The following is a 23803-nucleotide window of genomic DNA, read 5'->3' on the forward strand; positions in this document are numbered from 1 at the left end:
TCCACAGACACACACAATAAGTAAGAATGGAATAGCCAGGAGATTGAGATGATGAAGAGCACAAGGAAGACTGAAGGTTACTGAATATCATCTTAGGAGATAGAGAGCACATGGAAAACTATCAGGGATCAAGGACTGGTAAGGAAGGCATGGGAGCAGAAACGAGGAAAGCTAGAGAGAAGAAAACGTCAGTGCAACAGGAGGGACCCAAGTTGCGACGTGCCACTTACCTTGCTCGGTCCTCTTTTGAAGAACCGGCTTTCGGGTGTGCATGGGAATGGACGCAATCCTGGTGTTGTGATGTCATGGCATCGACACATGAGACGTGTGGTTGCCATTTTTGGATGAAATTGAAGGCCCTACAACTTCACCATAGCAACGTGAATTCTGCAAGATTCCAGGCCCGGGAGCCGCAGTGAACAATGCCAACACATATCAGATGTTGCCCTTGATAAAAAAGGTCAGCCAATGTTTTTTCAATAGAGGTTTAACCACAGTCAATTTAAAAGTCATACAGATCTGTACTACTAAAAGAGACTTGTGAATTAGTGGCCTAAGATGTATGGCCAGTACAGTAAGTTTAACCTGTTCCTTAAATATTAAAGGGAGGACAGGAGTCTAATGGTTAGTCTGATTGTTTGCTGCCAGCTATAACATTTTCAAACCGCTCAGAGAACAGGATTGTAAACACCCTTAGAGTGCAAACAGTGCAAAGAGAATGTTTATCCCATTTCTGCTCTGGTTGAGACTCTGAATATCTATTCCTTTTAGTTTGTTCACTTCAATCTCTTTATCAGCGTTCTCTATGAGGTGATTTCTTCTTTCTCTCCTCACTTCCAGTGTTATGCAGATGACAACGCTCTCCTTCAAGCTTCCCTCACCTTCTTCCTCTTCCTTCTCTCTCATCCCTGACTGACCGCCATTCATTCATGGTGCGGTGCCAATGATCTCTGCCTTAATGCCAGTAAGACCAAGATCCTTTCGACTGGGATCCCAGCTCCAACCTTCCCTCCCTCTGGCCGCCCTCTATGGGCCCTCACCCTCCTGTGAGGCTAGAAATGTTGGTGTCATCTTTGATTCCTCTCCCCCGCTGCACCTCACATCGCAGACCTTGCCAAGAAGGCCTACTATCAACTGCACCTGTTCAGAGGTATTCTCCCTTTTCTCACCTTACCCCAGAAACTCAATGTCTCCATGAGCTCTGGTCCTTTCTAGGCTTGACTACTGTAACAGCCTCTTCCTCAATCTTCCTTCATCCTCCCTTCGTCCCCTTCAACTAATTCAGAATAGGACTACAAGACTTATTCTTGTCCTCAAGCCCAGGGACTGCATCTCTAAAGCCCTAATTTCGCTCCATGGCTCCTGGTTGCAGTTAGGAACAAATTCCAAGACCCTCTGCCTCACCCACACGGCTTTCTGGGGTAGGGACCCGCTACACCCGTATCTCTCCCTAAATACCTCCCTGCTAGAGCCTTCAGTCTGCTAGTTCTAACTCTCTGCAAATCAGTTGCTTCTCTAAGTAAAGAGTGAAGGGGGGAACAGATGTCTCCTCCACAGGAGCCTCCCTATGTAATGGTCTCCCTGCCCCTCTCAGGCTTGAGCCAGATCTCCTTAAGTTCTGAAAGCTCCTCAAGACCTTCCTTTTCTCCTCCTCCTCCTCTCTCCCCTTCCCCTGCTAACTCTTTCCTCCTCCTCAGACTGGCTTCCTGATTCCCTCTGAGTAATACAGGGTCCCAAGCCCCTTCTGCCCCCTGTCCTCCCACCGCCTTTCTCTGTGCTTACCTACGCCCCATGGCACTTGCCTTTTGGCCTCCACTTAACACCTGTGCTACCCCCTTCACCGCTGCCTCCAGCCTGTAGCACTTCATTTTGCTCAGACCTTCACCCCCCCTTAAAATTCTTGTTGCACTTGCACGATCCGAATGTCACAAGGCCTAGTAGGAGCGTTATTGTATCATTATCTTGTGTCCCTTCCCCTTTTGTCTTGTGGTGCCTTGAAACACCAAATGTTGTATAGGTGCCTTACAAATATCCAATAAATAAAAAATAAATAAAACATGCATTCTATACAACCGACCAAAGTGAAGAGGGGGGGTGATGCCACAACTCATCAGTGCACTGTTGTAGCAGGGAGTAAGTACACTGATGGGTCTACTTGTGCCAACAGAAGGGGCTGCTTAAAGTGAAACAGATGTTGGGGGCCCAGGGATCCCTTGTTAGGAAGGGATCCAATATGTGTTGCAACACCCCAAAAGACACTCATCCTACCACCATCAGAGAAACCATCATTCAAGGGTGGTCTCATCAATGCTAGCACATATCTATGACATATCTGACCTTATAACTACGAACCATCTTGACCTCCTAGCGGTCACATAAACCTGGCTGCACCCCGCAGCAGGGCCTGCACTCTCATTACTCATACCGGAAGGATTCACAATTTATAGAAAAGATAGAACCACTGCCAAAGGAGATGGCGTTGCCCTCATCGCCAAATCTGACCTTTCCATCAGAGAATCACTTGACCAAGCTTTGCCCTTTGGGGAACTTCTTTCAATCAAACTATCCTACCCTAAAACCGCAACCACCACCATGCACATCATATACAGACCACCAGGCCCACTACAAACCTTTGACGAGGAAATAACTACTCCTCTCAAAAAACACAAAAGCATCCACACAAATCATCTTTCAAGGCGATTTAAATCTTGACCTCTACGACAGCCTAGATCCCAATGCCACGACCATTCATAATACAATGGCCGCGCTTGGACTTACTCAACGCATTGAACAAGCTACCCATGACAAAGGCGGCACCTTAGACTGGCTTGCAACCTAAATGTATCAACTAGCATTACAGCCAATTCCCATTACCCCTGGTCAGACCATAACATCATCACATTTGCTATCCCTAAACAAACCCAACCTAAAACTGTTCCACACTTAACCCCAGCTACCCATGCAAAAAACACGCGCAACATCAAACGCACAAACCTGCTCCCTCTATCAGGCCCCATCACTGAAGGTACCTACTCCCATGGCAACCCATCAGCCAAGGTAGATCTCTATAACACCCTTATCCTCCAAGCCATCGACAAAATTGTCCCACTCAAACACCGCAAAACAAAACAGACAGCTCACCTGAACTGCTGGTTCACACCTGACCTCACGAATCTTAGATCTAATAAACTTGCCGCTGAATCAATTTGGAAAGCCTCACCATTGAAAAATAGCGAGGATCTATTAATCTTCTCTGCTAAAAAATACAAACAAGCTATAATACTAGCTAAAAACACCACATACAAAGAGCGCATAGCAAATGCTAAATCTGGCAGTAAGGAACTATTCAACATCCTGAGGGATCTTGAGTCCCCGACCAGCCCACCTGACACCTGTCAGAAAGACAAAACTTGGTGTGCTAACATACAGCATGCAACCTTAGAAAAAATAGCTTTGCTCCAAAACAAAATCGCAAACAAAAAAGACAACTTTGCCAGTCAAACACCGACCCGCCAATCACAAGAAAGCCCCTACCCCCCTCAGACCAGTCTCCACTACCGAGGTCATCGAAATAATCTCCACTCTAAAACAGTCAAGATGTCAAGGCGACATATGCCCTGCCCCAGTCATCAAAGACTGTGTTACAGAACTTGCCCCATCCATTACCTCTCTCATCAATAACTCCTTCTCACAAGGTACAGTTCTTAAGAATCTGAAAGAAGCATGGGTCCGCCCGCATCTAAAAAAAAACATCCTTTGACCCCAGCATCCTTACTAATTACCATCACATCACGACGGTCCCCTTCCTCCTGAAAATCCTTGACCGCTCTGCCAACCTCCAGATTAAGGAACACCTGGAAAATAAACTTCTGGGCCTATGCCAATCGGGCTTCCGACCTAGACATAGCACGGAAACAGCACTCCTTGACCTAAAAAACCAAATGGACACCATAACTGACAATGGAAAATTAACCATACTACTCCTCGTCCTAGACATCTCTGCGGCATTTGACTTAGTAAATCACAAAATACTATGCCACCACCTGGACAGCGCTGCACACTTCTCACCTAATGCCACGGCCTGTATAAAATCATTTCTCTCTGAGCATACTATGAGAGTTTTTTCCAACCTAGCTAACACCACCCCTGCCCCCTGTCACCAACGCTTTAGAACATATTCACCAAGCTGCTATTTGACCGCCTTGATGAACGTGGAGTGTCCGATACAAACTACACGGACAATACGCAAATTCAAATCATCTACCATCCTAAACAACATCTACCAGATGATCCAATCCTGGATGGCCCAACATGAACTTTGTCTAAACAATGACAACACGGAGCTACTCCTGGTCGGCACCAAATCACACCTCAAAAAACTGGACTCCAAATACAAACACTTCATGACTGATGGAAATACCATTACCGTCTCAAAAGAAGTTAAAACGCTGGGCGTGTATTTGGACTCCTCCTTGACCTTTTCCAGACAAGTTAACTCCGTAATCTCATCAGCAGGCTACACTGCCAAACTCATTAACGCTTGCAGACCCTACTTATCAGCAGACAGTTGCCTAACCTTAGCAAGAGCCCTCATTATGTCGAAACTCAACTATTGTTATATCCTCCTGGATGGCACTGCGACCTTCAGCATCAAAGAACTACAGGTCACTCAAAACACTGCCTTACGAGCAGAACTAAACATACCAAGAAGAGAACATCTCTGAAATCAGACGCAAAGTGTGCTGGCTACCGGTTCAGGACTGGATCAAATTCAAAACAATGGCAATCACCAACAAATGCCTCACTAACATAGCTCCCAAATATCTTACCAACCTGATTACTCCAACCCAAACCACCATGTCCACACGCTCCGCTTCAGCCTTCCTTCTCTCTGTTCCGAAATTCAAAAGAACTAAGGCTGGGGGACGTAGCTTCCCAGTTGTGGCAGCCAAAGGATGGAACGCCCTACCTCTAGACATTAGAGCTGACCCTTCTCACACTTCACTCTGTAGAAAACTTAATGCCTAGTTCTTCACATCCAATGTGTAGCCTTTGTGTCTTCAATGCTTATAATATCATCATTATACAATATGCCTCTGTAAATACATCTGCTCTACTTCATTTGTAAATTATTTATGTGAATATGTGGAACGTGGGCCCTAGAGTGGAGTTGACCTTGCTAAGCTCTAGTATTGATAATCCATTTAGTTGTGAGTGATATTGGTTGCAAGATCACAGTATAGTGTTGAGGCATAGCTCATACCTCATTTGTTTGGTAGAGAGAAGGGGGGGGTTAGCCTGGATATCTTGCATTCAAAAGTTTCAAGAAATTGATTTTCCACGCAGCTTTATACGTTTGGGGATGACACAAGAGCCACGTCTGTACCTAAAAAGGGCGTTTCAAAAAATCAAATAAACCCCTTCACAACCAAGCACGAAAACGTATAAAGCTGCGTGGAAAATCAATTTCTTGACACTTTTGAATGCAAGATATCTGGTTAAATCTCTACTTATGTGAATAAGATTGCACATGTAAAACTGATTATTATACCTACAGGAACAATTTATCTGTAAATAACTTATGTCTGTAAATATGTTTAATATTATATATGCCAAACCTATGTCTTCTATTGTTGCCTGAGGAAACTCCTGTAATGTGTATTACCTGCTCTCCAGCGCCCTGATACATACGGGTTTGGCGCGTTCTACAAATGTTAAATAAATAAATAGAATTGTACAGATGTATTTAAACTACAGCTATAGGGTGGACCCATCCCTTCGCCTACTGCCTCGGAACTTGGGGCCTAGCTTGCCTGCATGACAGGCAGACATCTGTGACAATCCCGGTATGGGGAAGTTGTAGCCGGAGAGGACACGAGTTGCAGACTTTGGTTGGGGAGCCATCAGTGAAGTCCTCCTACCTGGATTGAGAAGCGAAACAACATGGCAGCATACATACTTGTGCACATGCCTGCAAGCCATGTGATTTTCTGCAGGCTTTGAGCAGAGAGGGAAGATGGGAAGGTCCTGGCAGATTACAAGGGGTGTAACAGACTAAAGCAAAGGTGGGGGCAAGGCTATGGCACTTGAGCAACATAGGCAAAAAGCCCAATAATTCAAACATGCATCTGAATTTTCACATTGCAGAGCAGAAAATGTAATGAGGATTGATGCAGAGTGGGAGAGGTTGGACAACCTGAGACGAGGTACCTATATTAATGTCCTAGGTGTTCCACATAAAGTGCTTCAGAAGGAACTACTGGAGGTGATCATGGAAAGCTTGGCAGATACACACAGTGACAACCACTGGATAAATGGTGTGGAGGGCATTTTTCTGGGAAAATGTTGAAGCCAGTGCTTGGGATCGGAACATTCTCCAATTTAAGTCCCCCCCCCCCAATCATAACTAACTGGACAATCTCTCAAAATTTAAGAAAAAAACTCTCCAGATCGTTTCTCTCCTTATACGGCTGCAGCACTCAAGGGGTAATATATGGTTTTCTTGAGCAGAAATCAGCCGTTCTATCCCCGTTTAGAAGCGTTGTTAAGCTTGGATCTGGTGTGGGGCTAGTTAGGCTAATACTTCCTCTAAAGATGTTGCTGTGGTGGGAGAGGACATGGTATCAACTTGAACTCCCTTCAAAATCGGACATCGAAAACAATTCCAGGTCTTCAGTGGTATCCGATTTTATCTCAACCATCTCTAGATTGTTATCTGTGGCAGACCCTTTCTGTGGTTTTCCCTTTTTCTAGCTCTGAAGGAGAAGGAAGGAAAGATGCAGAGGAATGTTCCTATTCCAGGATTCTGAGACTCAAAGCTCCAGGTAGAATAAAGGTTTGGGGCTTCCTAACTGATGATAAAAATGTGTCTCAGCGTTTCAAATGATAGGTGGACAAGGGAAGGGTATCAAGAAGGATCTCAGACTTATGGTATACATCCTGACACTTAACAGGGATATTTAGTTGGAAACAAAATTAATTTCTTTATGGTTAAAACTTGATCTGGATCCTGAACCTTTACAATTGTATCCTTCCATGAGGTCTGCTGGATTACCAACCACATAGGGTTCCCTCAGTTTGTAGCAATTAAGTGTATCCCACACCTGACACATTTTGTGAAGGCATCATGAAGCAAGACAAAGACAACAGATTCAAAGTTCAAACAGAATTGTTTTATTAACCTATATGTCAGGATGGTTGAAGGCCTAACTTGCCCTATATTAAGGTGGGATTTCCATGCCTAAAGAAATTAAGGTAAGTAGGAGCCAAAAAGTTCAATTTAAAGTCTGTGTCCGAAACCTATACTTGCCCTCACAACTAAAGCTAAACAATGAGTAGGGATGTTCTTCTAGCTCCTGGTATACTTTTCAGCTCCCTTTCCCCAAGTTCCAGACAGTTACACAAACCATTTGGGTTCCCTTATCCAAGTTCAAGACAGTTCCACAAATCCTTGGGGTTCCCTTCCCCAAGTACAAGACAGTTTCACAAAACCTCAGGGTTCCTTTCCCAATGTTCAAGACCATTAACTTGTACTGATTCTCAATCTTTCAACGTTCAAAAACAGCTCCAAATCAGCATTAGACTCTTTCTGGTTTCTTAATACTTCAATCAGATTGTTTTCTCTTGTGTAACTTCAGCAACCTCTTTGGCATTCATAATTGGGGTTTCCCAGGTCCATACGGTCCACCCATTACAGGTCACGCGACCAGGAACCCTATGCTCTCTAGCCCACAGAAGTTCTCCTAGACCTGCGGGATGGTACACACTCACTTGGCTTCTCCTTATCAGCCTCTTGGCTTTGCCGCAACGTGTTTCTTTCTTAGCCAGTCTTTGGCCTTGCCACAATGTATTTTCACATATAGTTCACTTTGTGGTGGTTTTGTTCCTTCGCCACCTTGCTTTCAGACTGTTTTGCAATCTTCAATACTTGCTTCCTTCTGTGTTTCATACGACTCGTTCTTACTTTTCAAAACAGGCAGTCTATGAATTTCGCACACACTTGTCATGGGGTCATAGTTTTGCCAAATGCTTTCGTTCAGTTTGGTATTCAATAACTTCGATCTGTAAATCTGCCACTTGCACATTATATTGTCCATATTGGTCTCTCAACCCGTTGCTTTGGGTTTATTTCAACTTGCGCACGCTTTATCATTCATTCAGCTGTTCATTTCGGTTTCCCCACAAGCCCCAGGAGTGCCCGTGTTCTAAGTGATCTTCCCTCTCCACTCACCAGTCCCTGGCATTTCCTCAGGGGTTGAATGCGGGGAAATAAAGGGAGATGCTTTTCAATTGCCCCTAAAGGAAGGGGGAGGTGAAGGGGGAGATTGGCTATAAGAGAAAAGGGGATACCCTGTCTCGTCTGCAGACCTCTCCTTCGCCCTCCTTCAAATGTTCCCATATTTATAATGCCTTTTGGTGTTTTTTCTGGTCAGAGGGAAAAGGACAGCAATATCCTACAAATGCAGATGTGAGCAAGGGTTCATCATGGAATGGAAATGGGGGATACTGTGTTTCACCCAAGGCTACCCCCCTGCCATTCTGCAAGTCTCCTCTACCAAGTGATCCTCCCTCGCATCTCCGCCCCAGGGCTGGAATCCAAGAGCGATGGCCCTTCCCTGCACACCTGAGTAGAGGATGATGGTTAGAAAGAAATGAGGATGCCCTCAGGTTCCTTACATATATTACTAAGCATTAGTTCTTCTTGCTTGATACTTTTGTCACTCTGTTTCTTCTTTGTCCGATAAAGCCAGCAGTTTCGTTTTTGGATGATTCAAATGAATATATTTGTAGAATAGTTGCATTGGGTGGCTGTAGAGGAACTGGGAGCAGCGATAGGGGATCTGCTAGGTATTTTACTCGTTGATCTGACAGGTGCATTAGATAACCAAACAAAAGATTGTAAAAAAACAAGGGGAAAACAACTATTAGCTCGCCTCAAATTGGCCTAAATGAAGCTTGTAACATTTGTAGAACCCTCCTATGGCACAAATGAGGGTGCTCAGCTTGTTTATCCAGAGATCTTGGACTGGAGCAAGTCTTCAACGCTCAATCAATTGCATTGTAGGATAGGCAAACTATACTCCCAATTGAAAACACATCCAACTCATGGGAAATTTTCCTCAAGAAAACGTGTGCTCATCAGACTTTTCTGGTTATCTGAGTCTTTTAACTATTGCTGATTTGGTTTGTTCCTGGGCAGTTATGATATTAATGAGTTATATGGCCTGAGGCAATGCTGTTTGAGGTTTACCAGTTTCTGTGGGTGACTATGTATTTTCGCGTGCCTGTGGAGACCTAGAGATTAGTGATAATAGTTTTACTATTTTAATGTGGATGTGATGTATAAATATGTCAGATGTACATACCTGATAGCTGATAGTTTTTAGGTAGACATGATCCTGTTGGTTTCAGGACAGTGGTTGTTGTATGTATGTTATCAGTGGTGTGTCTTGTTAAACATAACATGGACAACTGCACTGTTGATGTTGCTCTTGATGTTAACTAGTATTCCTTCCCATAGCTGTGGTACACTGTTACAGCGCTATGGTGGCTTGGAAGTGGAGGGGTCATTTGTCAGAATCCTAGTATGTTTGAGTGTGTCGTTTCGTTCGTATGCTTCTTTATCACTGTGTTTTCAAGCTTTTTTCCTCACATTTGGGGGAGACATAGTGTGGCTCATACGTTATCTAACAATGTTGCTGAAAGATGCTGCAGTTTTGGCATCATGAATTTTGTGCTAATAAGTAGAATATTGAGAGAATGGTGAATACAAGCAGCAGGCAAGTGCTCTGAGAGTAACATGTGGAGTCGTTCTGGCTAAGGTCTAGAAGTCCAGAAAGTTTTTCGAGTTCTTTGTGTACGAATACTTGGATACAACACATTGTGATGATGTCCTACAACAATAATTCCAACACAGTATACTATGCCACTTCTATATTATGCATATAATTTCAATCACATTTTGTTTTTTGTATATATATATATATATATATATATATATATATATATATATATATATATATATATATATATATAAATACTTTTAAAAGGACAACAAAGGGAGTCACAGTCATTCACCAGTTATCAAAGGTAGTGAAAAAAGAGGGAAGTAAAGTACCGGTGTCTCTTTGCACGCTCAGCTGTGCGCCATGGCAGAAAACCTTGAACTCCTGGCCGTAATGGCACTGGAGCATAATCATCTTTATATGACACAGATTTCCTTTCAAGAGCAAGGTTCCTTTTAGAGCCAAACCCTAGAACAGACATGGAAAAAGGAAGAAAATGGTCAAACAGTTGACATGATACTTATAAACAAAAATACACTAACCAATATGTCCCAACATTTATATGTTTTAGTACTGCTTAAACAGAGGAATCGATTTCATCTAGTCCCAAATCACAGGAAAGAATCAATACAACAAAACCTTGTGACAAACAAATTAGCACCATGTCCACGTGAGGAGCTTCTTTTTGACGTTGGGAGGCCCCAGTTATGCACTGAACATTTTCTTTTTAAATTAAAAGTAAAATGTATAAGCCTGTGTTACTTTCCAGCCATCACGTTACTCACCCTAAGCCACAATTTTCTCCAGGCCTGCTTCACCACCCCGCCCCACCGCCATTACAGCTTCCCTCTTCCCCATCTATACCCCTTAAACACTGATCTGTCACTTACCAGGCACTTTGGCCTCCATGATCATAGACTAGGGCCTCAAGCCCTTTTCTAGGTCACCCTCTTTAGAGATTAGAGCACCCCCGCCGGGTAGCGTTAAGATAGCAATCAAAAGCAGACCACCTCCAAAAGCCACATGATAGATATCAAGGGAAAAACCAGAAAAGTACTGCTGATAAAAGCCCCACCCCCCCCCACCTGATTCTGGCAGGACGGGGAAAATATCAGACCAGGGCGCCTGGACCCACAAGTATGGGCCGGTGGAATGAATTACCAGACAGGACCAATAGGGAGGATGCTTTGGCATCAAATGGCCCACAAACAACTAATAACTTGCAGGCAAATAACCCATTACCAACGACTCAGGAAAGAATATCCTCAGAAACTATTCCCACCAATACTAGAGGTGGTGAGCAAAAACAACCAGATAAAACCAGTAGGGAGGGAGCTTCAACATTGGATGGCCCACGACCAATTATAACAGAGCGGGTAAACAATCCCTCGCTAAACTCTGTAGAAAGTACACTTTTAGAAACTATGGTCTACAATAAGAATCGAGGTGAGTCACGGGAAGGAAGTACCAAGGAACAGCTTGCTATGGATGAACCCACTCAAGGTGCACTGGATTGACAGGATGTGCACTTGTATGCATGCCCCTCCACCCTGCAGCTGAATAAATAGGGTTGGGATGGCACACGAGGTGCAGATCCTATTTTGGAATATTGCAGGCCTTGCTAAAAATATGATAAATCTTGCACAATGTGATTTTGTAAGCCTTCACCATATAATCTGTCTTCAAGATACATGGGCGGTACAGCCAATTAATCTGCAGGGATACACATTATATTGCAGTGCAGCCATGAACGGCCAAGGGGGTAGACCAAACGGAGGACTAATTACATGGATAAAGTAATTAGGGGCTCTTATCAAGCAGGTCGATCATAACAATATGGATATACAATAACCACACATTAACGTAGAAAACATGGTAGAAATCCTGCTTTTCAATCTCTATCACTGGCAAAATGCTGGAAGTGGGTTAGATGAACAAGTTACTTACCAACTGGTAACATTCTTTTGAATGGATGTTCCTCCCACGTATTCCTCATCTTTGATATACGTATCTCGGCCAGCTCCGCTGCTTTGGAAAAATATTCTCGGCAGTGGGCGCTGTGCATGATGTTGCGGCGTCAATGTCCCTCGAGGGCCACTGTGGTGTGTCAACGTCACCAGTAGTATAAGTAGCTCGTGCCACACCCGTTGGCTTCAGTTCTGTTTTTTCATTCCATAACTCGAGGAACTAACCAGGCGTACACCAGACTGCAAGCTCTCAGGAAACGCAGAGTGTAATTCATGTAAATTGTACGTCGGGGTAGGCCGTGAGGGGCGATGAGGAAAACGTGGGAGGAACATCTAATCGAAAGAACGTTACCAGTTGGTAAGTAACTTGGTCTTCGAATGGTTTGTGTCCTCCCACGTATTCCTCATTTTTGATAAACTCCCAAAGCAGCCAGTGATAATTTGGAGCAGGGAGTACTAATTAGATTAATCGTGAATAGAATGAAGGACTGCATTAGCGAAAAGACCTTCTTGAGAGGAAGAGGAGTCTAAGAAATAATGCTTAACAAAGGTATGGATTGATAACAAAGTTGCCGCTGAGCAGATGTCAACTACAGGGACACCCCTCTGAAGAGCCTCAGAAGTTGCCATGCCCGTCGTGGAATGAGCACAAAGCCCTTCCGGCGGGTCCTTTCCAGCAAGTCTGTAGCATTCCCCAATAGCCAGTGTAATCCACCGGGATGTAGTTTGCTTAGTTACCGCTAGTCCCAATTTAGGACCGGTATATCCCACAAAAAGTTGGTCATCATGGCGAAATGTTGCCATCCTTGCAATATAAAAACTGAGAGCCCTTTATGGGTCCAGTCTATGCAGCCTCTCTTCCTCTTTGCCCAAATGAGGAGTAGGGTAGAAAGTTGGAAGTGTTCTCTTTTGTGACAGGTGAAAGTCAGAGACAACTTTCGGCAAGAATGATGGTTTGACTCTAATTCTTATGAACCGTAGTATGAGGAGGCTTGCATGAAAGAGCCTGCAACTCACTTACCCTGTGGGCTAATGTTAATGCCACAAGAAGGTCAGTTTTCAGAATTAAGAGCATCAACGGGCAGGAATGGTATACAAGTTAGAAGGTTTAAATCCCAAGCAGGGACATGAAATGGGACTGGAGGATACACGTTAGTGAGTTCCTTCAGAAATTGAATAGTATTTTGAAATAGGCGACCTCTTCAGAGGAGCGCTTAAAAATGGAAAGTGCCGCCAGGTATCCTTTTATGGTTCCAAGCTGGAGCCCCAGATTGGCCAGATGTAACAGAAAAGAAAGCACCATAGGAGTGCCACATTGAAAAGGGTCCACATTCCTGTACTTGCACCAGTTACTGAATTTATTCCAACAACACTGCTAAAAGGATTTGGTTGCTGGCCTTCAAGCCGAAAGCAAAATCTCCATTGCGTTATCCGGGAGGTCCCAATCCTTATATCTCAACGTCTCAGAAACCATGCATGAACGTTGAGTGTCCTGACCTTTGGATGGAGAACCCGACCTTCCTCTTGCGAGAGAAGATCCTCTCTTTGTGGAAGAAGTATAGGAGGGCAGATGGACATTCCCAGAAAGTCCAGGTACCACGTCCTGCTGGCCCAATCTGGAGCAATTAGGATCATGGGTTTCCCGAACTTTCTCAACCTCCTGATCATGTGAGGAATGACGGGGACTGGAGGAAATGCGTACAGGAGTGGAAAAACCCAGTGCACCACGAACGCGTCCCCTAGAGCTCCTCTCGCTGTAAATTCCCTTGAGTAATACTGATCGCACTTCCGATTTATCTCGGTTGCGAACAGATCCACTTGAGGGGTTCCCCAAAGGGTGAAGATCTCTTGAAGGACTTTCTGAGCTAGCTCCCACTCGTGGGAGACTGCTCTGCCTGCTCAGAGCGTCCACTGCCGTGTTCTGCTCTCCGGCTATGTGAACTGCCAATAGAGAGATTCCTTCTTGTATTGCCCAGAACCAGAACTGCATTGCCTCTCTGCACGGTGGTAGTGACCCTACGCTTCCTCTCTTGTTGGGGTAGTACATGGCCACTGTGTTGTCCGTCATGATCACGACATCCTTTCCCTGTACAGAGGGCAGGAAGGCCTTCAGCGCTAGTCCGATTGCCCTCAGCTCCAAAAGGTAGATGTGCAGTTTGGACTCCGATGGAGACCAACGACCACTGATTGTCAGTTCGTGGGCTCCCCACCCTGTGAGTGAGGCGTCCATCACTACCATTATCTCTGGCCATGGTTGACAAAAAGACTGTCCCTTGAGAATATTCTCTTCGCAAGCATATCAAACCAGGTGTTGAGCAACTCTGCTCGGAACTTGCAGTTGATCTGACTTATTCCCTGAAAATTGTGACCACTGGTTTCTGAGAGCCCACTGAAGGGATCTCATTCTCAATCTGGCCTCTGGCACCAGGAAAATGCAGGATGCCATGAGACAGAGCCACCTCAAAGAATCGAAGGCCGGAAGATGTTGGCCATTTTGGAATGTTGCTACCATCTGCTGAATGTGCTGAGCTCTCACCTGGGGAGGGGAGGCTTTCCCTGAGGAAGTATCCAAGACTACTCCAATGAACTGGAGTCTTTGAAATGGTATCATGTGGGACTTCCTGCAATTGAGAGAGAAGCCCCGTCTGTGTAGGAGTGGCAGGTGATACTGAGATGTTCCTGGGCTTGCTCGGGTGAACAAGCCCTGATCAATCAGTCATCCAGGTAGGGGTAGACGTGAATCCCCCTCTCCTGAGACTTGTTGCCACTACCACCATCAGCTTGGTGAAAACCCTCGGGCGGAGGTCAGCTCAAATGACAGAACTCGAAATTGATAGTAAGAACCGCCAACCGCCAATTTCAGGTATTCTCTGTGCTTGAGATGGATTGGCACATGAAAATAAGCATCCTGAAGGTCCAATGATACCACCCAATCTTGGAGTTTGAGAGCCTGAAGGATCTGAGCAAGGGTAACCTTCTTGAACTTTTCCTTCCTGAGGAACTTATTCAAGTTTCTTAAGTCCAAGATGGGGCTCAGTCCGCTGTCCTTTTTGGGAATGAGAAAGTAGGGGGAATACCAATCCTTGTTCCTCTTTGCTACAGGTACCTGTTCTATTGCAACTTTCTCTAGCAGGGTCAAAATCTCCTGCACAAGGAGCGGATCTGGAATTTTGACAGAGTTGGTTCCCGGTGCATGATCCAGAGGCCTTTTTTTAGAAAACGAAGGCAGTAACCTTGAGCCACTGTTTCCAGTGCCCAAGCATGTGAGGTAATGCCTCACCATTCGTTCAGATGCTGAGAGATTCTGCCTCCCACCGGGGTCTTGTGGGTCAAGGCCTCAGAGTGGCTTAGCGGCGGCTGCAGCAGTGGCTGAGGCTAAAGATGCCTTGCTGGGGCTGATTCAGCACCCATTCATCGTCCACCACGAGGGAATCTTCTTTGCCCCCTTTGTCCGGCCTGTCCCCTTCCTCTACCAACTGAGGAATAGAAACGAAAAGAACAACCTCTCCAGGAAGATGAGCCTGAATAAGGTTGTTGAGGTTGTCGAATGGAGGCACTTAGGGACTTAGCCGCCGCCTTAGAGGTCTGCAGATTCTCCAGACTCATCTGCCTTGCTGCCGAATAACCTCGAGCCATCAAAGGGCATGTTAAGCAGTCTGGACTGCACATCCGGTGCAAACCCCGACTTTCTCAACCACGCAATCTGTTCAGTACAGTGCTCGTAGCCATGGACCTGCTGATGCTATCAGCAGTATCCAGCCCTGATTGGAGACACTCTCCCATCACCACCTTGCCATCCTTAACCAAGCTCAGAAAGCCGCCCCTTTCATCACCTTCTGGGATGTGATCAGTCGCCATGCTAACAAAGTCTGACAGGGTATAAGTGAATCGAGCCAAGCGACAGGTAACATGAGTGGACTTCAGGGCCATGCTGCGTGACGTAAAGACCTTGCAAGCCCTTGCATCAACTTTTTTATCGTCTCTATTTGGGGGAATAGAGGGATAAGCAGACTTTTTTTGTTGAAATAGCAGCTTGGACTACCAAACACTCAGGCGTAGGATGTTTGCTGAGAAAGTCAAGATCACTGCTAGAGGGTCTATACTTCCTAGAGAAGTTCCTGTTAACAGCAGGTCCAGATTCTGGAGCCTCCCAATTTGATATCACCTTCTTCTGAAGGGCCTTATGAAAGGGCAAAACTGTGTCCTTCTGGTGACCCTGGTCCAGGATGTCCGTCATGTCATCCTGCTCAAAAGTTGGCAAAGCCCTATTCCAACCCATGTACTCAGTGACTCTATTAATAAGATTTCTATAACATGAATCAGCATGGTCTGATGGGTCAGGTTTTTCAAACTCCAACTCTGGTGAAGTGTCGAGACCACTAGCAGATTGGAGGGAATCGCAGAGGTCCTTCATCCTTGATTCTGGATCCATTAATTCTTCAGGTACCTCTCTAGTGCCAAAACGCACTCCCAATGGAGATAAGTCATAATCCGAAGCACTTTCCTCTTCATAAATAGAGGACACTTAAAAAAGTTAATAGAGTACTTAAAAAAGTATTTTGTCGGTACAGGTTTGAATGTTTTCTCCTGAACCGTGGTTCGATGGAATCGAAGACTCCGTCGACAGTGTCAAAGACTCTTTCAAGAAAGGGGTCGATGTATTAGAAATTGGCCTCGATTCTGACGTCAAAGCAATCGGCGCCAATGGCATCAATGAATTCGACAAAGACCTTGACGTTTTTAGCTTCTTCTACGGCCTCAGAGATGGACTTAATTTACGAGTCGATAACTTCAACACTTTTTTTGTCGGGTTAAGTATCTCAAGTCTCTGGTTTACTACTTGCCTTTGCCGGAGTAGTCTTTGGCCTCACTGAATCGTCCAAAGGAGCGGCAGGGGCATGGCTCTTGCGTGACTCTTTTGAGGGGGGTCGAGGCCACATTCTCAAAGATCTGCATAATCTCTAACCTAAAGGCATTCCATTTACGAGGGGAATCGGTCCTAGTCGGACATCTGATTACATCTGTAGAGGTATCTGACGACGAAGAGGTCTCTTCGAAGAAGACGAAGATTGTCTCGACCGGCTCCTCGACCAGGACCTCTTCAAACGTTTACGCCTACTGGAGCACTTAGATCCCCCAGACATTTTGTCCTTCTTCGAAGCAGCCTTCGAAGCTTCCCTCCCCACCACCAGTTTACCTCTGCGGTCCCAGAGAGCTTTTTCAGTCATGATCCGCAGTCGTTGGTCCGGTGGCCGGAACCCAAACACCAAAGGCAGACACAGTGAGGATCTGTTATCGACATCTTCGCCCCACAGTCGTAACATTCCTTAAAACCCGACTTTGGGGTCGAAGAAGACATTTTTCAGTAGAAAAATGAAGCACGCCGTTATTACTTGAAGCGAAGATATCGGAAAAACAGAACTGAAGCCAACGGGTGCGGCACAAGCTACTTATACTACTGGTGACATCGACATGCCACAGCGGCCCTCAAGGGACATCATGACATTGTGCACAGCGCCCTCAGGTGAGAAAAGTTTCATGAAGCAGCGGAGCTAGGCGAGATACGTATATCAAAGATGAGGAATACATGGGAGGGCACAATCCATTCGAAATGTTTAATCTAATCAAAGGACGAATAGATTCCCTGGGAAATTATAGCAGGTGATTTTAACAATACTGGAAGGGGTCTTTGAGGAAGAGGACGAGGCTTGGGACATCCCAGACTTAGAAGCCTGTACACCAAACAAACAGCATAAGTATTGTGACAAATCTTGGGAATTCATCCCTTCTTCCCTGGGGGGGGGGTCACCCCTTCTAGACTAGGGAGGTGAGCCCACTCAACAAATCCCTCTCTACGGGTTTGAGAACGCGGGGCGTCACTTGGAGCGACTCCCCTAGAGGGGACAAGGGCTCCCATTCCTATCAGGAACTCCCTGTAACAAATACCTTGTCTGCTTATATGGAAGTAAAAGAGACTGATGGTATATCCAAAACATACTGAGATTGCTTCCATACTTTTGGCTCGAGGTAATGCTGGAATCCCCATGAAGCCAACTGCTGATGGGGAACAAAACACCCCTCGGAAATAGAGCAGTGAGAATAAAGAAAACACAAACGTTGAATGGCGAATCGGAAATCCTACGTAGAGGCGTACTTAGGAAGTGAGAACGTCCTAAAGGGACAGAGCTGCGTTTCACAGAGGAGCTAGAAGTGACATGGAGAGACAGACGTGGAAGAGAAACACAGCCAAACTGGCATACATAAGTAAAGCACTGGAGGGACGAGAACAGGAGAAAGGCAGTCTTATCTGGTTGTGCGACCATGCTACAGAAATGGTGGGCCTGGGTCCCACGAACAAGCACAGGGACCAGAGAGAGACGGGAGATCAAGCCCTCTGTTCTCAGTCTGAGAACTGCAGAGAAGGAAAACACTGAAACGGGACAAATAAGGAAGCCAAACGTTTGCCAAACAGAGACGCTAAAGAGGGTGAAGAACGGCAACGCTCCCTACGAGATGCCACAAACCTACTGGAGTACACCTGAATGCAGTGAAGGTACCAGGGTTGCCCAGGATAGAGGGAGGCGAACTGACAAAAGCATGAAAGGGGCAGGAGAGGAAAGTGGCATAGAACCCCATATGGGTCAGTCAGACCAGAGAGAGAGAATATCAAGAAGGGGTTAGAGGAGCCTGAGAAACCCGAATATTGGACAGTGGCAAATGCCAAAGAGACAACCCCCTTGAGCTAAGAAAACCAGAGGGCCAGAGGGGTCTGGAGCACCTATCGAGACACGTCAAACTTTGCAACCTATAATTCAGTGGGGACCTGGAGGTTCTAATCAGTCAAATCAAGAACAGAGACAAGGGGAACTTGGAGACATTCTTTGTATACAATTAGTAGAAAGAGAGCCATCTAACTGGTGGTGACGGATTAGGGAAGCATCCCTCCAATTAAGGAAATGGATACAATTTATTTCTTTAAAGACAGGGAAATACTTTGGGAACTTATTTTGATAAACTGCCAAGAAGAAACATTGGGAGTGTGATACAGAATCAGGAAGAAGCACTGAGAACCCAGACTGAGACTGGACTAAAGTAGTGAGTAGAGGGAATATTGCCCCGACTTGCTTTTTTATTGGGTATTTTCAAAGTGGTAGGCCCAGTTAGCTAATCGGTTTTAGACTGAGGACTACATTTGTTTTTGACTGTAGACAAGATCCTTTAGTATAGTTAATAGGAAGGGAAGTCCATCTTAGCAAAAGGGTAAGATAGGCATTTTTCTTTAAAGTTGAATAAAACCTTTGAAAGTATGTCCTCGATTCTGAGTGCTTTTTCTGGCTCGCCACAGTATGCACTGGAGTTAGCCCATATTTGGGCATCTTACAGTCTTACAGCTTGCAACGGGTGAATTAAGGATGATTGGCCTGCAAAGCCAATATTTGTCAGTGGCTTACACTTTAGTCATATTGACTATCTGCTGGTGATTGTAGAATATTGGAGGCTCATCACCAGGTTTAATATTCATGAGAGGAGAAAGTGACCGCTGCCCCTTTGCACTTACGCTATGTGACTAATCTAGACAATTCATCCCTTTTCCAGGGGAAGCCACTTCCTTTGAGACTAGGGAGGTGAGCCCGCTAAGTAAGACCCTCCATAGGGGTCAGGGAAAGCGGGACCGCACTCAGAGTGACTCCCCTCTAGGAGACAAGGACTTGCATTCCTACAAGGAACTCTGTATGAAGAATACACAGTCTGCATATATGGGAATATAACACTGATGTTACTTCTGTTTTGCATCCAACAAATACTGACATTGCATTTTATATCATTGGCTGAAGGTAATACTGGCATTCCCTTGAACTCAGCAACTGATAAAAAGCAACACGCCTTTTTGTAGTACAGTGGCGAGAATAAAGAGACAAGGAACCTTGTATGGAGGAGACAGAATTCTATGCAGAGGCAAGCCTCTGGTGTACAGATGTTCTGGAGGGGCGGAGCCATTCTACAAGGCAGAGCCAGCGGTAGCATGGAGAGATGTGGGGAGAAGGCAGAGACGCCGGAAGGCTTGCGCCAAGAAAGGCGATACAGACATGACAGCGACAGGGAGGGAATGACCATCTTAACTGGTGGCGTGACAACGCTGCAGCCGTGGTGGGTCTGGGACCCGGGAAACTACACAGAGGCCAGGACAGAACGGAGGAACGAATCCTCCACTTGGAACGTGAGGTACGCAGAGACTGTAGGGTCGGGCAGAAGCAGACGCTTACACTCCGTCAAGAAGGGTGAATGGCAAAATCAACACTGGGACACCATCACACTGGTGCACATCCAAAGGCAGAGAAGATGGCAGTGTTGCCCAGGGTGGAGGGATGCGAGTAGTACCAAACAGAGAGAAAGAAACTGACAAGGAGAGTTAGGAGAGCTCTAGAAAACAGAGTACTCAACATTGTCAAGAAACACTGATACAGCCAAAGAGGTTAAGGAAACCTGAAAACCAAAGGGGTCTGGAGAACCCCTGAGAAACAAGTGACACTTGTAAAAAGATAAGGAGAAGGGAAATTTGAGGGTTCATTCCACTTGTTCAAGATATAAAACCAATAGAGAGAAAGTGGCCAAGGTAGTCGAAAAGGAATAAGAAAAACACATTCCTTCACATAACGAACATATTTGACTTACACAGAAACTTTACAAGCCTATCTGAAGAGGCTAACAGGAGAGCTGCGAGCATTTCTTTCCTGAACTATTTTTGTACGTAAAACGATCTCCAGAGAGAGCTCCAAAGGACAATTGGTTGAATAAAGCTTAAGCTGAGAGGCTATTGCTTTGGCATATTTTCTTTTTTTTGTTCATAATTGTAGGGCCAGATAGCAATTAGTATACGTATTTGCTTGTTTTAGACCTTAAGGAGTTTCGTCAGCAAAAGAAAATATATATATTTAAAATGATAATTTCAAGATCTTTCGCAAAAATAAAATGAGCCAAATGCTACTTCTGTGGTCTTAGCCTTGATTTTATTCCAAACAGGAAATGGTATAAATTATAAATTGTGGACCCACAGCACGAACACTCGGCAATCGAACCGGAGATCAAATTTGAACTGCTACCATTGGAAATGTTCATACTTTTCACCAAGGGTCTCTTTTGCAAGCAGCCACTCTCAACAACGATATACGACAACCAGATCCATTCACACTAGTTAAGTGAAACGGGGTGCTCAATGTTTAGCAACTATATTGAACTTGGATGGAACCAATAACACAACTGTGAAGCAACAACAACCTATACTATAAACGAATTTGCACCTTTTTGGCATAGCTAAATCATGTGAAGCAACAGTGTTTACTTTGCCTACAATTTATAATTTATACCATTTCCTGTTCGGAATAAAATCAAGGCCAAGACCACGGAAGTAGCATTTGGCTCATTTTATTTCTGCGAAAGATCTTGAAATTATCATTTGAAATACATACATATTTTCTTTTGCTGACTGGGAACACAGTCTTGCTTTCTGCAGAGCGCGAAACTCCTTAAGGTCTAAAACAAGCAAATACGTATACTCATTTCCCCTTACAGTCTAGGGGTAATAGACTTTAGTTTCGCTGATTTGCATTTATTTCATATAGACATTTTGAGGAGCGCCGGAATCCGCCAAAGAAGATCCAAATAGCAATTAGGTTTGGACTGACTGAAGGCTTTTTCTTTTTAGTTTAATAAATACACTTGAAATGTAATCCGTGATTCTGACTCCTTCTTCTGGTTTGCCACAGTTATGTGTAGATTCCTACCAGCTAGGAATAAATGTGGGACACAAGACAGGGGTATCAACAGCAATAAAGGGCACATTACAAAGAACCATAAAATGGCACAATCTCAATAGGAAAGGTGTTGTTACAACTATCTATCAGGTATCCTTACCATTCATCAAGTCAATATGTGGTTTTAGGGAGTTATCCCTGGAGGCACCATTAGATTATTCACTGAAAATATGGAAAAGTTAAAAATATTAATGGCAAAGCCCGAAGCACAGATAAAGCAACAGACACACAGTACTAGCTGGTACAACAAAGATTTCCGGCATGCCAAAACACACCTAATCCAATGTATTAAAGATGTGGGCATCTTTGGACTGTAAGGGAAGGTAGAAGGTTCTATAAGAGCGCACTGACAGATGAAAAGAAAGATTATACTAATAAGATATGGGATAATTTGTTACTTGCAATAACTAACAAGGATAACCGAAATGTTGGCAATTGGTTAATCACTTGCAAGAGGATGAGAAGCAAATTATTAAATGGTAACATAACCCAGGATAGGTGGTTGAATCACTTTAAAAATGTATACTCTCTGGTGTCTACAGGGGTACCAGTAGTTGCTATCGTCCTAGAAACCCAGAGAGATACAGATTATATACCCCTGGTTTTAAGTGTTAATGAGGTGTGTGGGGAACCAGAAGAAGGACTGGGACAACCAACTGACATTTTATAAGGATCTTTATTTCTATGAGGAAAGTTCCCTACCTAAAACAAAAATGAATAGTGCTTGTCAAAGACAAAATTCGGGGGTCCAAAATCCTATCCAACTACTCTTGTCCTACCGCTTAGGAGAAACTGAAATAAAAAGGATGACCAGAGCAATGACATCTTTCTTCGTCTTCTACATAGTTCCAAGTTCGTTAAAACAAAAACGAAGTTCACAGCTGCCTCGTAGACCTTACTAGTCCAAATAAAAAGTTCCTCTTTGTGGTTGCCTCTTCCTGAGGAAAACAAGGGTTTGTCCAAAGACCTCTCCAAGTCCCTTGACCACAGCTCTCTTTATAATGATGTTTATGACTCCCCAAAGTCCTACAGCGTTCTATTTGACTTGTTCTCTCAATTCATGTAATTCACATAGGGTGCTTGCCCACTCAGGGATTTCTCAAGCTCCCACAACCTCTCCTGTTTTCCTAACCTTGACACACAATGTTAGTATATCTTTCACTCTCGCTGAAAAAAGCGTGCTTGCGAACTCTTGTTTCTCAGGCTCCCGCAACCTTCCTGGATTTAAAGTAGTCGTACCTGTGGCACTCTGAGGCACAGGGGGTGCTTGCCTTCTCAGGTTCCTCTAATCTCGTCAGCTCTCCCAGCCTGGATTTAAAATACTCATACTTCTTTTGTTCCGAGGTACATGGGACACTTGCCCACTCCGTTTGCTCCAGGTTCATATAACCACATTGGCTCTCCCCGCCTGGATTTGGAGTACTCGTACCTCTTTCACTCTGAGGCACATGGGGTGCTTGCCCGCTCAGGTGTCTCTGGTTCCCATAACCTCGTCGGCTCTCCCAGCCTGGATTTGTACTGTTTTGCTCTGAGGCACATGGGGTGTTTGCACGCTTGGGTTTCTCAGGTTCCCATAACCTCGTCAGCTCTCCCAGCCTGGATTGTCCTTTGGGCATAGAGTCTGGGGATTTGGGCTCTCCCAAGAAAGCTGGTCTCGGCGTCAGATACTGGGCTCAGACTCCACCACGACCTGTCCTTGGTCGCACCACTAGAAGAAATGGGTACCTCTTCGTTTCCGCCTCCTGCCCAGATCTGGACATCACGGTCACAGAAAAGACAAGCCTTTTGGTGTCCAGCTAGCGTTGGCTTCGCTCTCCATGCTCCAGCAGGATCCGTGGCCCAGCATGGCTTCCGCCCCTTCAGGATGTCTCCTCCAGAAGTCTTGTCTCTGCATACGGATCACACACCCAACCACTTAGGAATTTCCTTCTCTCCGTTCACAGTTCCTCTCCTGCTTAAGTACGTCATCACGAACAACAAAGGTGTGTCCTTCTTCCGTGTCTTTGGCGTTCATGTGAAATCCAGCATGGTCATAAGCCTACAGGATGGAAGGGTTGACACGGGTCGAAGTAGTCAAAGTAGAAATGAAAGTAGGTTGTACAAGTCCCATATTTGCAGACATTTATTACGCTCTTGGAGGTACTTATCGGACTGGGAGTCCTGATCCCTAAGAGGGAAGGCACTCCCAGTAAGGTCCCACTTGCATAAACCCCTAGGCAGGGTCTTGTGGAGCAGGCTC

General features: G+C 45.0%; 1 protein-coding gene across 1 annotated transcript in view; it reads right to left on the bottom strand.

Moving 5' to 3' along the window:
* The window catches only part of CEP78 (centrosomal protein 78), a 1593497-nt gene that overhangs the window by 580250 nt on the left and 989444 nt on the right, over positions 1-23803 (bottom strand). Inside the window, exon 10 of the mRNA XM_069625901.1 lies at positions 10118-10253. Within this exon, the coding sequence (XP_069482002.1) occupies positions 10118-10253 (136 nt within the window). The remainder of the gene's footprint in view (positions 1-10117; positions 10254-23803) is intronic.

Source organism: Ambystoma mexicanum, chromosome 6p (assembly GCF_040938575.1).
Source record: "Ambystoma mexicanum isolate Mex_15411 chromosome 6p, UKY_AmexF1_1, whole genome shotgun sequence".
Classification (NCBI taxonomy): Eukaryota; Metazoa; Chordata; class Amphibia; order Caudata; family Ambystomatidae; genus Ambystoma; species Ambystoma mexicanum.